The sequence below is a fragment of the Nipponia nippon genome, unplaced genomic scaffold, assembly GCF_047370975.1.
Source record: "Nipponia nippon isolate SJK-2023a ecotype South Korea unplaced genomic scaffold, ASM4737097v1 scaffold_5, whole genome shotgun sequence".
Lineage (NCBI taxonomy): Eukaryota > Metazoa > Chordata > Aves > Pelecaniformes > Threskiornithidae > Nipponia > Nipponia nippon.
In genome coordinates, this window is record NW_028262369.1 from 13,303,642 (window position 1) to 13,316,835 (window position 13,194).

Here is a 13,194-nt window from a genome sequence, read left to right on the forward strand (position 1 = left end):
TACCTCGCAGGCACTTCTCCCTCAAGATTTTAAATGCTTCTAAAGCAATGCTTTCATCTTTTACACATACTAAGTCCTAAAAACACTGAGCACATAACCTTTATTTCTAAATAAACACAATGATTATCCTCATCATCCCTTCCAACCCTGGCTGCTCATTGGCACTTCCTCTGCCATGCTTTGGAACAGCACAAGTATTTATGCACCCACACAGTAAACCTGATGAGGGAACCGATCTGGCCGAAAGCTGTTTTCCATTCTAGATTATTTTTTGCTATGGAGGACCACCTCTTTCAGCTGCAGTGCTCACAGAACCATAAAGTACCAGGTAGGAACAGAACATTTTCACACAGACACTTGAGTCAGAAGTCCCATGTGACAGGAATAGCAGAACTGCTTTAAGTTGAGACTAACTTGTCCTGGCAGAACTACGCAAGAGAAATTCACACGACGTTAATCCTTGCGCAAAAGCCAGCAGAAAGCCCTATTTTGAGGGATTTTATGGAATATTAGCAACCTGCATACATTGGTCCTCTTCACAGAGTGAATTCTTTAACATCTATCAAACCTGCAACTTCAGTGGACAGCAAATTTTTTAATGACAAAATTAAGCTCTTAGAAGTAACTGTAAAATGTAGTACTGTGTCTATACAGGACAACAGCAGATAATCTTTCCATGAGGTAAGCTGAGACCTCATAACTATAAAAGTTTCTCTAATAAGCATAGCTTCTTTTTTTGTTTTGGTTTTTGTTGTTTGTTTGTGGGGGGTTTTTTAATTAGTGTTTCCTCCTCTGCAGTGTTTATTTTCCTTTTTGGTGCCCTGGGAATTCCCACTGTGATGAGACAGCTTGTTTTACACTGGGAATCTCGTAAACAGCAGTCATGCAATTTTCAGTATGTTCACAGATCATAAATTACAATTATTTACATAAAACTTAGATGTACAAAATGAAGTTTCAATATCCTCTTACTATGCTAATTCTAATTTTCTTCTCCAATTAGGAATTAGCTCTAAAGTAGGCAGCCACCATTAGCCAACCCAGACAAACCCACCACCTCACCGCCCCAAACACAGAAATTAGCACTTAAGTTCAGGTCAGTGGGTACAGTTACAGACAGCAGCCAGCAAACACTTTTAATTAGGTCGATTTCTTGCTTAGTGACTAAAGACCAGAGGGCTACAATAGGCTACTCCAATAAAAATATTTGCTCAACTATGGAGTGATCATGCCAGAATTATGGCATTACTGGAACTAGCAACAGTAACCCCCAGTCTTGCCTTGATTGGCTGCAGTTAATTAAGTATCCAGAAACGCATATGAGCAATTCAAATTATTTCAGCATGCACTGCTTTGTATATCTGTCAACAGATTTTTTTTTTTTTTTTAAACCAGTAACCACTTATTCATAATGGACATTCAGAGAAAGGTAAATTACTACCTTGTGAGAAAGGAGAAGATTATGAGCTTCATTCACTACTGCAAAGATATTCAATGCCTTAGATGGAAGAGAGTGCAGAGTAGCTAAGCATAGTTAATCAAGATTCAAAAAGGAAAGTAGAGAACTCCAATATTCTCCCTTCTCTTCTATTCACTGAAAAAAAAGAGCGCTAATCCACCACTAAATGCAGAATCAAGAAATCCGATTCCCTTTTCCCTCCCTCTCTCCTCCCTTCCCCCCAACTCCAAAAGCAGAATCTGCATAGAAGGACTTCCCGTACTGAGTGTAGCACCTGTGTAATTACAAATTACAACTGTGCTAACCACTGTACTAAATAGAGATGCTTTCCACTTAATTAAACCCTTTCTTAGAGAGGAAATGCATACACATTCACACTATCTCCTCTTCTTAATTGGTCTCAGACATTGCAGGAAGCTAGTCCCCAAGATTTGTCAGCCAGCCAGCCCACAGATGTTTCAGAAAGAAAACCAGGTCAGCATTAACAGGTTCACTTCTTTGGCTCTAGGCGACAGGTCAGCAGATCAGTGTCTGCTGTCTGCAGCTGGCAGGCTCCACTAAGTGAAAATGGTCCTTAAGCATTGGCCTGAATTCCTGTCAAATCTGCACTTCTCTTTACAGGCCTGGACAGCAAGCATACAAAAGAGCTATAGCAGCTTAATGCAATATCACCACTGAAGCCAACTAAATTTACCCTTGCAAATTGAAGGACGACTATAGGTACTCTCCAAACCCATGCGTCATTAAGCCTAAGAGTCCCTCCAGGTCAGCCTTACACTGTAGGCATCAGGGGGCTGAGACCTGCCTTCCAATATAACTGCAATTAGAGGCAACTCAAGAACATCCAAGACCATGACTGGAGCCTCTGAGCAACGCAGAAGAGTCCAAGCACGCTACTTTTCTTTCTGATACGTCAGCCTCACCTTTAATTTCCATACTGTATTCCAATGCCCTTCAGAAAAGGACAGCTGCTCTCTCCATTGCTTCCCTGTGATGAGCATGGAAAAAAGGAAAATGATTCTGAAAACTAATATGAACAAAATATTTTGCTTTATCTTCACACACAAACACTGAGCATGAGCTGACAGTACTATCTGCAACAGAAAATGGTGCCCCAAAAAGGACACATCTACTTAAATAGGTCATTATCAATATATTTGATCACCTTCCAATCCTTCATTACTCTAACATCTAAAAATCTATCACTGATATAAAATAATGCTGCTGTGTATACAAAGATCTTTGAGCCCAGCAGGTGAAAATGTAAAAACTTCATAGAGTCACTACTTCCAATTAAAAACCCCAAACAAAAAAACCCAAATAAACAAAAAAGAAAAAAAGAACAGCAAACCCCACATCACACATTACTATTTATTCTCTCAAAAATAAAATGCTTGGACTAAAACTCCTCTGAAGCTGTTGCTTGTGGTCCACCTGTCAGCCTTCACAAATTTGCATAACTTCTCAGCAAAACTTCAACTTTTCAAAACTTGCAGTCTTCTTCCACTTATGGATAAATACAAAGACAAATTTAGCATTAACCCTTCTCAGCTGCTATCAATGACTATCAGTATCATCAGTATCTGACTTACTAACTGCCTTATCTCTAAAACATACCTGATGCACCTCATTTTGCATCATTCTGTACTCCAGGCTCTCTCTATTTATGGACAGCAAAATCACCTGTCTAATTCATTAGAGGACAAAGGCAATACCAGCCAAACATAGACAAGCAGCAGCAAAAAAGGCTTATTTAGATTAAAAGCTCACAGAACAAGAACCCTCATTTTTTTTATTTGGCTATCTTCTACATGCCGCAGAAGGGAAAGTCAGAACAGTAACAGTGCTGCTCTAGAGGATGCAATTCTAAAGCTTGGGGTGGGGAGAAAAGAACCAGGCTTTGAAGAACTCCTATTGAACAAGACAAAATGAAGAATGTGTGGTGTAAATATGAAGCTTACAGGGTTGGTTGGAAAAACACTCTACTCTATATGCCATTAGAGAAATATGCACTATCTTTTTCCTACCCATTTACTACCCTAAGTACTGGACAAGAAGACAGTGATTACATGCATGTAGCATTAAACAGATTTTAAAAGATTTGATAGCAACAATGAACAATTTTCCTTAGACTAGCTGACCCTTCTTAAGGTGCCCAAATGATGGGTTTTGCATCAGGCTCAGCCTGCCAGACTGGAGCAGAAAACCAGTTTTCTCCAGCAGTAGGAGAAAGGATGCCATCTCCTGGATAGTTTTGCACACTGTCATCCAGATAAAGCACCTGCCTTCTCTCACACACAACCTTCCAGAAATATTTTTCTGTTAAAATACATGTTGTTTAATGGCACTCAAGGAACTATCTGGAAAACATCTCTAAGCTAATAGCCCAACTCTGAAAAAACAACCAAGTCTGCCATGATTAACATGGTTCTTCAGTGAAGATGGTCAACAACTCAATTACACAAATACTGGATTTTGAAGAAATACAAACTACATCAGCACATCCTGGAGAGACAGGAAGCTTGTTTTCTCAACACAACTCTTTCCTAATAACAAAGTCCTACAATAGACATACGTGAATATCCTTCTCAAAGAGAGTAAACTCCAAAATAAATAAGACTTTCTACTCACAAAGCAATAATTTCAAAATTTAGTGTTTTTTCCTTTTACAGTTGAAACCAAATCCTACAGCAGGAATGTCAACAGACAGAGCAACACATGACAAATACATGAAAATCCCTAGCGGCATAACAGTAACATACAAAAAAGACCTACAAGACAAAATTACATCCATGATAAAAGACAGAGCCAACTATACCAGCAAGTAGGCAGTAAGAAGATCAAGATATCAAAAGGACGTATAATTGAATACAAAAAAGATTATGTAGATTCATAATGTGTATACATGAACCATACATAACTATGGCGTGCATTATTTTATTATCTGGGTATTGTGCAGCTTGCAAGTATATTATATATCATTTGTATAAGGCAGGCATAATTCCAAGGGCAAATTCTGGAAAGAGCACTGCACAACAGCAATGCAAACACACCAACATGCTCTAGAGCTAAAGCTGTCTTTGTTTCCATAGTTTATGAGAGGAAGACGAAGACCCAAGAGCTTACAAGTGGAATCCAGAACTAGCAAACGTAAGATGAGACTTTGAGTAAACAGTTAATGAAATTGTTTTACCCCCAAAAGGTGAAGCATTATAAACACTTATCTCTTTCATTGTTACCAAAAAGAGACCAGTACTAAAACCAGTAGGATTACCACTACACTCCTAAGTGCTGCACCTCCTTTCCAAGTATTATTACATAAAATTACACTTGAAGATCTGATCATAAGCCAATCTGACAAAAAGTCTGCTGGGACCAGGCAATCAGTGAAGAGAAACCACCAAGAGCAGACACAAAACGAGCCCTGTGGAAGTGCTGGAGGAAATGAAAAACCATCCTCTCCTAAAACACCATACGCTGTATGCACTTCCCTTACATTCTCTGTACCAATGAAGAATGTGATAAGAAAACATGAGAAATCCTAATGCATTCCCTTTTCCCTTGCTTATCTAGTTATTAGCAAACAGCACATTGCTCTGGCTCTTTGGGACAACCATCCAACTTGTTCCTATTTTCTTCTACTATGAGATAGGCAATTAACTCTTCTCAAACTTTCACCAACAGCATATTCCAGAAACCTAACCAGGACAATGATCTCTCATCATCTTTATAACCCTGACCAGAAATTAACGTAATTCATGCTGTAAGAAGTCTGAGCAGCAAAAAGAGGGAGGGGGAAATCATCCAGTTCCACTTGCTACAATTGCATGCAAAAGATGATTTTTCTCAAGAGCAATTCCCTTTTCTGTATGAGAAGGCACCATTAATAGCACTAAACAATACGGCCCAATCAAAAAGCTAACACTTTACAGCGAATATTCTGATTTTAAATGAAGGAGTTATTAGACTTCAACAGGCAGAATCACTTGGTTCCATTTATTTCCCACTGTGAAATTACCTCATTAATCCTTTAACAGCTTGGGGTAAGTAAAAAGCTTTTACTCCACTGTCTGATAGAACAGGTTTTGTGAAAAGGATTCATACTATTTCTGTCCATTCCTGCCCGTAGGAGATTTAGCACAATTCTAACTTCATCTAAATGTATGCATCCTCAGCAGATGCAGGAGAGAATCTCAAGCATGCTACCTACTAGCATGCCCCTAGAAAAAGCTTCATTATCCTCATTAAACAGAAAACACTGAGAAAATTAAGGGGGCCTTCCCAAGTTGAACACAAGTATCTTTGACATGAAGCAGTAATGTGCCCAAACCATACGTGCATATCCAAACACGCCTACTTCCAAACAATCCCAGCAGTGTGCAGACATAGTTCTGTTGCTGGGCACATGTAATGAATGGAATAAAGAAACAATTGGTAAAATTAGGTTCTGCGGTTCATGTTGCCACTCAGGCCTTGATCCAATATGAAAGGTGATCTGTACTATAATGCTTGTATCAAGATTGTTATTTACAAAGGAGCATCTCTCCTTCTAGCGTAACGAGAAGGTAAATATTTAGAGAAAATAAAGCAGTGCTGAAACATATGACACGCAAAAGCATCATAGCTACACAGAAAACCTTCTGCAGTGGAAGAAAATGATCAGAAGATGCACCATTTCCAGCCCCTCTTTATACCACACGCACTCAAGAGACCGTAAAAAAATCTGGTTCAGTGCTACAGATGTCAGAAAGAGTTTTTAAGTAACAGCACACAAAAAACTAGCTGGTGTTACAAAACACCATTGGGGGGGTACCCCCCTTTTATAAGAAACAGTTTATTCCATTTCTCTTGCTAGACAAAATAATTAAATTAACAACTGTTCTTCAGCTGCTTTAGGGAAGAAATGTCACAACAACACTATCTGGCAGTTTATTTTGATATCCAGATTTTGAAAAAATCGTATTTAAACAATTTGTCCTCTTCTCTGGACATACTGTAAAATTCTTAAAAGTTCGCTTATTAAGCTAGCAGAATCTCTAACGAAACATGAATGTAGCTATATGCAAGAAGTTCAAAGAACTCAAAATTGAACCTTGGCCCCAGAGACATTGGCCAAGCTGACTTGGTGAAAAACATTTGTTAGTTCCCAAAGATACTTTATAAGAGTTTGTATCTTATGGTTCTTCTCAAACATAATAAAAAGTACTGGAAGAGCTTCCGCATAAAGAAGAGAGAGCAAGAAAGCATGACCAACACACTTCAGAGATCAGATGATTAAGAGAAAAGGAAAGTGGTTTAAAAGTTTTAACTCCCTCCAGAGCTGTGAGCACGTACCTGATATTCAAGCCAGTGCTCTGGTCCAGTTTCTCCCAGCTTTTTAATTTTCCCAGAAGTTTCTAAAGTAGAGATCAAAAGAAGAATTAGAGACACAGACAAATGTTCTAATAGCTCATTTTCCACACAGTTTTCTCAAAATTCTCCGTTCAAACTCAGTGTTTTTCCTCTTCCTCCTGTGGCTTTCATTACCTTCTTATCTAGCACTTTTGGGTTGTCATTCTCCAGCCCTCACAAACATTTTCCCTGTCACCTCAGCTCTGTGACACACGAAATCCATGTTGCACTTCAGCACTATAGATGATCTAACCGCGTGAGCTACCATCACTGTACTAGACCTTGGTAGACTACACTCTTGGCAGCAGAGAAAAAAAGTTGTATCCTCAACACCAGTCCTGTAGCAGTTGAAGTGCCCATTTCTCCTCTTCCAGTTCGTCCCATAGCTTTTTATTTTCAGTCAATACCAGACAGTATTATCTAAACCTGATCAGACACCAGTATAGTTCTGCAGATCAACAGGTTTACACATTCAGGTTAATCTCTTGACAACTCACTGTATGCTTGATACAGGGTGGGATGGAAGCAAGACAATTTTATTCATCTGAGACCACATTCTGGCCCTGCTAGCGCTGGCAGTAATCCAAGTGTGTATCAAGGTTCTCACCACATGCTTGTTAGGCAACACCATGTCTGGGCAGAGCTTAATGCCAAAAAAAGCGTTTCCAGCAAAAGAAAGGTAAAAGAGAAACAGCAAGGGCAAAAAAGACACTATGATGAGATAGTTCTTTACAGAAAATATCCATCTGAACAGTAGATATCCTTTCGCCTTTTTCACCTTCATTGCCATAGCTCCCCTCATGCTGACATTTAAGTTTGGGAATGCCTGGTTCAAATGCATTAATTAAAACAGGTTACCGTATCTCAACTAACACAATACAGGAAGAACCTAAAAAACAGAACAGGCAACAAAGGAAACTCCTATTCTGCTCATCCACCAAATACTTCTAGCTCCTCACCTCATTTTCCAATTCAACGGTCACTAGCTGTGCTTGGACTTTCTCATAGCGTTCCAGTTTTCTTTGGAGACCTTCTACCTCCTCTTTAAGCAACCCGTTGTTTTCTTTCATTTCCCTATGGTGAAAAGAGAAACAATGGAGCCATGCAACTCAATTCACTCTCACAAACTTCCAGATGCACATGGAATTACAAGGGAATCAAATGACACTGAACAGACATTATGACATGCAACTGACTCACTTCTACAACCTTCACTGCAAAGCCACTGTTACAAAGAAAACACAGCTTTATTGACCTGATTTTTTTCTACTCTAAGTGCCATCCTCATTATGTCCAAACAACCTGAAGTTTTGTATCTGCTTTACTGATTGGCAAAACAGCAGGAAGGGCAGCAAGACTCCCAACTCTGATCTTCAGTCAGGCTGAATGCAGGGTTGGAACACGGCAAGTGGTAGACACTTGGGCTTTTTGAGTACTCTGTCATGACTGAGCAAGCATAGAGACTGCTTGGTTTTACTTTAACAGAGGTGAGCAAGGGTGAGATAAAACTGTTTCACAAAAAAAAAAAATTACCTCTAATCTGTTGATATCATGTTTCTGAGCACAAAAAACAAGCATGAGAAAAGATTCCAAGATAAACAATTTAAAATTATAATGAAACATTAACAAGAACAAAGCCAAGGGAAACTATTTAATTTTAGAATAAGAAAAAGCTGGCAAGATCACTCATGCAATTTAAGCTTTTTTATTTTTTTAAGATGCACCGAAAGATGGAAATTAAGTTCACTCTAAAAAAAAAAAAGCGTGTGCGTGTGTGTGCATGTATCTCTGTCTCTCTCTCTCTCTTTAAGGCAAGTTATTTCATAGTACGCAGGAATTTAATTTTTCAAAAACCCAGAAAGTCTACTCCACTAAGGGCTGTATCAGAGTGCTTTAGAAATTTAAACAAAAGACTTGCCAAACATTATGCTGGAACAACAGGCTTTAAAATAGTGGTAACTAAGCAAAACCAGTTATTACAGAAATGTTCAGCTGTCTCTTCTCTTTACAGGGATTTCTTTCCCAAACCTGTATAGAGTTCATCACTATCTTTAAACATTGAATTTTGTTCTAACAAATAGGTATCACCATCCAGAACAATCAATACGCTCTCACTGTGTTCAGGAAGATTACCCAGATCTTGTCAAATCCTCTCATCTAGTAACCATTTCGACACTGCTCAATTCATACGCAGTATTTATATGAAATATTTAAACTTCCTTCTAAGGTTTCCCATACGGAAGCCCAATAGAGGGATTTGAAAGTGCATATAGCGCAATTGTAGCGGGTACAGAAGAACACAAGATAACCTCTCAACAACCGAACCCTTCTTTCACCTGAAGTAGGCATTTTCCTCCCTGAGCTGGCGCAATTCCCGCTCCATTTTTGGGAAACGGGCCAGTTCTGCCTTCATGTTCTTGACAATTAGAGCATCATGTTCCTGCTGGGAGAACTTCTGTTCCAGATCCTGGAAAACATGGGACGACATGAGGACAGCAATGATTAACTTGGAACTCATAAGAGCTAATTCTCCACTGTACTTTTTCAACTCGAATCAATGACTCGAATGAAGTTGGAAGGGAACTCAGTAGGTCATCTGGTCCAATCCACTGCTCAAAGTAGGGATGACTCTTGTTCCACTTGTAACAGCTGGACTGGCCTCTTCTCTACACCTGTTTACCCTAAGTTCATAACAAAAAAATATCTCTGCTAATCTTAAAAGGACCATCCTCTATTGGCTAAACCAAATCTGTGATTTTCTTGTCCTCTATCCCTTCATCAATGAAGTGTAAAGAGGGGCACTTGGATAGCCTGCAAGAATTAGGAATGAAAAGAAACACAACCATGCAGTTTAGCATCATAGTAAATGTTCCCTTTTTCTAAAAAACAAAACAAAAAAACAAAACAAAAAAACCCCAAAACACAACACCTTTATTTAGAGCTGTATTGCAGTCTGATATCCTGTTTCCCGACTTTTCCTTTCAATGAAGGAAATCTCTTCTTGCAATCACAGAACTGGCAACGATGCTGGCTTTCAGTGTAGCTTTACAGCAACCACAGGCAACGCCACTATCAGCACCTGCTCAAACCAAAGTAACCCTCCACATCTACCTCTCCCAGGAAAATAAGACAAGTGAAAAAGATACATTCCCACCAACCTACATGTTAATTTGAAAGGGTATAAAGCATCTTTATACTGATATTTAAGTGTGGTTTTGAAAGCTTTGCAAGAAACTGCACTTTCTAAAAGAGCTAAACCCAACTCCAGAGGAAGGATTTTCCAGGAAGCAGAAAAGTAACTGTAGCTGCTAGCTTCATCCTCCACCATTTGAAAAAAGATTGCTCTAGAAGCAATCTTTTGCAGGGTAGACTTGTGCTCTGGCACAAGATCAAACAGAGCATTCCTCCAGAGCACTGCATAAGAATATAAATCACCTTTCTATAGAGAAAGCATGGGTGGATTTTTTTCCCAATCGATATAGCAAAGGTGAAGAATGTCACGTTACAGCTAATTGTAGGTAGCCTGGTCCATCCAATTGAATTTAGCCAACTTCAGCTCTTGCTGGCCACCAGATCAGATTCTTATATGACAAAATAACCTTTTATTTCTGCAACAGTAATTTTTTTAAAAAAAACACTGCTCTGTTCTTCCAAGAAATTAAAAACTAAAGCTTTATGTCGGCCACAAAGTTTCTTACCTTAATCTTCTGTTCATATTCTGCCAGTAGGGATTGGCTTGCTTGCAATGTCTGGATTTGCTGACTAGCCTCTTGCCATTTTCTATTAAATGTAGACACAAGAGGCATTTAGCACCCAGGAATCACATACCAGAAACAACCTACGTGCAGAAATATCTCTGACAAACATTTTCAAACACCAATAACAAGGTATATGGTACTGTTATAGAAGATTGTCTCTCACACGGTTTTGCACTCATACCATCTCCCTCTAATTTAGAGACAAAAATACTCATTTTAATAAAAAGATGCATCTTTAGAAATATCCAAAAATCAAGACACCTTATCTCTGGAACCAACAAGTATACACTCACAGTAAATAAACAGCACCTTTGAAATTGAAGAGTTGAACTTAGTAAGCAAGGAAAAAACATGCTCATATCTTTCAACTACCCCTCAACTATGATTTAAGGCTTGATATTTTTGTTCTGTTCAGCCTGTAAAGTTCAGATTAGCCTTTCCCACCCACGTGCCTTCTGTTAACTCTCTACCATGAACATGAGACATCACTGAGATTTTAAGCTCAAGTATTTTTTTTTCTCAAGGTACAATTAAATTGCACCTCAGAGCTAGTTTCAAACAACAGTTACAACCTGCACATCCAGATCAAAGCACCCCTTTGAAGAGCAGAAATCAATCACTGTTGAAAGTTTTCTGAGTGATGACAGCTGAAGAAGGCTGAAGTTTTGTTTGCCTTTTTCTCCCTACAGTTGTTCATCCCCTGCTTACTTTTGTTGAACATCCAGCTGTTCCATCAGTTCCTGCTTCTGAGAGTCTTGGCTTGTCATCTGCATCTCTTGATTCATTATATTCCATTGCAGCTCTGATATTTTCCCTTTTAATATAGTGATTGTCTGAATTAATGGAAAGAAAGAATAAACACACAAGGCTATGACTCTCCAAGCTGGACATTCTAGATAATGACAGACAGAAATCATATCCAACTAAAAAGTACAAACACTGAATCTAGAAACAATCCCACACTTCTTGCAAACCTCACCTCAAAAATAAAGGCAAGAGAAAATCATTTAGTTGCTTTCATCTGTCACCCAAATTGTCATTTCCATTACCTACTAAGTGGGTGACCTCAAACTGGCATGAAAAACATCAAGCTTCAAAGCTAGATGATCATAAAACACAAGTATATATATTTTAAAGTAAAAAAATTATCCCACAACCATTCCAAATATATTTTGTTTGGGTTTCAAAATTGAAAATGTCTAGCTTTGCTTCAACCAAATACCAGAAGTATTACACTTTCCTTAAAAGTAGAGGCCAGTGGTTTTTAAAATTTTGTTCTGAATACCTTAACTCTAAAGAAAAATTCACAGGCTTGTTTCAAATAGCCACTACTCAGCTCCCTTTAACAGAGAAACAAGAGAAAAATCTCAAGACACTACATGTGTAGGGTGTTTCCTCGACAGAGAAACATGTAGGGTTCTCATCTTGATACTGATGGATATGGAAATAAAAAGAACACAGAAATAGAACTTCTGCACACATTTCATATGTGGGTTTCATTTCTCTCACGTGCCATCACTGTCTCCCTGTTTTTAATCACTGATAAATGGCATGTTAAATCTGTTTACCTGCTTTATCACAGATACATTTCCAGTGACACCTAGGTAGGAGGAAGGCTTAAGGACTTAGTGGTTGTTGATTCACAACTGGTGTAGGAAACCAAATTAAACAGAAAAGTTACAAATTAACTAGCTAAACTTAATTCTAATGATATCTGAAAAGGTTGAGGGTTGAGAAGATGGTCTGTTCATCCAAAAGAACTGAAATTATTATCCAAGCATTCATTCTACAGTGGAACACACAAGCATTTAAGACACTTTAGGAAGACATACATTGTACATAACTTTGGTCTCATCCACTCTACGGTTCCCCCTACTTCCCATCTTATCTCCTTCATCATTTGCCCTTTCTTTACTCAGTGTCATGTAACCCGACGCCTAAACCTAGACACTGTATGTTGCCTTGCACTTTTTTTCCTCCTTCTCCATATCAACTTGCCTAAGAAATCTCTTCTCATTCATAATTGACACAGCAACATCTTCTGACCTGCTCACTTGTGTCTGGACTTGGTTAGGTTCTAAACTTTGACAGCAAAGACGCACACCACCAGAGTTTATCCACTTCCAGATGATGAACACAGTGATTCCAATTTTATATATATTTTTTTTAAACCAGAAAGGGTATTTTCAATTCACAAGAACTGCAAAGTCACCTGAAGCTATGAACAAATTAAAAAATTACTCTGTTCTTACTTCATTAGCTTCAGCTAATTTGCTCTCCTTCTCTTGCAGCTTCTTACTCATTGTCTCCATACTCTTCTTATAGGATTTGTTCATCTCCATTTGTTCTTTCAGTTTATTTTCAGCTTCTGTTTCCCTTTCCTGATATTGCTTTATGCGTGTGAGCAGCTCCTGGTTACGGTCAGCCTCTCGCTTGCAAAGAAGAAAAGTGCAAAGAGACATAAGAAAGTAGCACAAAGGCGAAGCTGTTTTCATTTCTCCCGTCTCCATTCCTCATTACTGTGGTCACCAAGGCATCATCGTGAAGCAATGCTACTCAGACCATAGCTTCAAACTTTGCACTAGC

The 13,194-nt window shown here is 38.7% G+C and overlaps 1 protein-coding gene across 6 annotated transcripts in view; it reads right to left on the minus strand.

The window, feature by feature from the left end:
- Window positions 1-13,194, minus strand: part of MAD1L1 (mitotic arrest deficient 1 like 1) — a 385,042-nt gene that overhangs the window by 364,421 nt on the left and 7,427 nt on the right. For all 6 annotated transcript variants that reach the window (XM_087732706.1, XM_087732708.1, XM_087732710.1 and 3 more), the window contains exons 4-9: window positions 12,861-13,040; window positions 11,317-11,441; window positions 10,549-10,630; window positions 9,187-9,317; window positions 7,810-7,924; window positions 6,794-6,855 (exon numbers count right to left, since the gene is read on the minus strand). In XM_087732706.1, coding sequence (XP_087588832.1) covers window positions 6,794-6,855; window positions 7,810-7,924; window positions 9,187-9,317; window positions 10,549-10,630; window positions 11,317-11,441; window positions 12,861-13,040 — 695 coding nt within the window. The remainder of the gene's footprint in view (window positions 1-6,793; window positions 6,856-7,809; window positions 7,925-9,186; window positions 9,318-10,548; window positions 10,631-11,316; window positions 11,442-12,860; window positions 13,041-13,194) is intronic.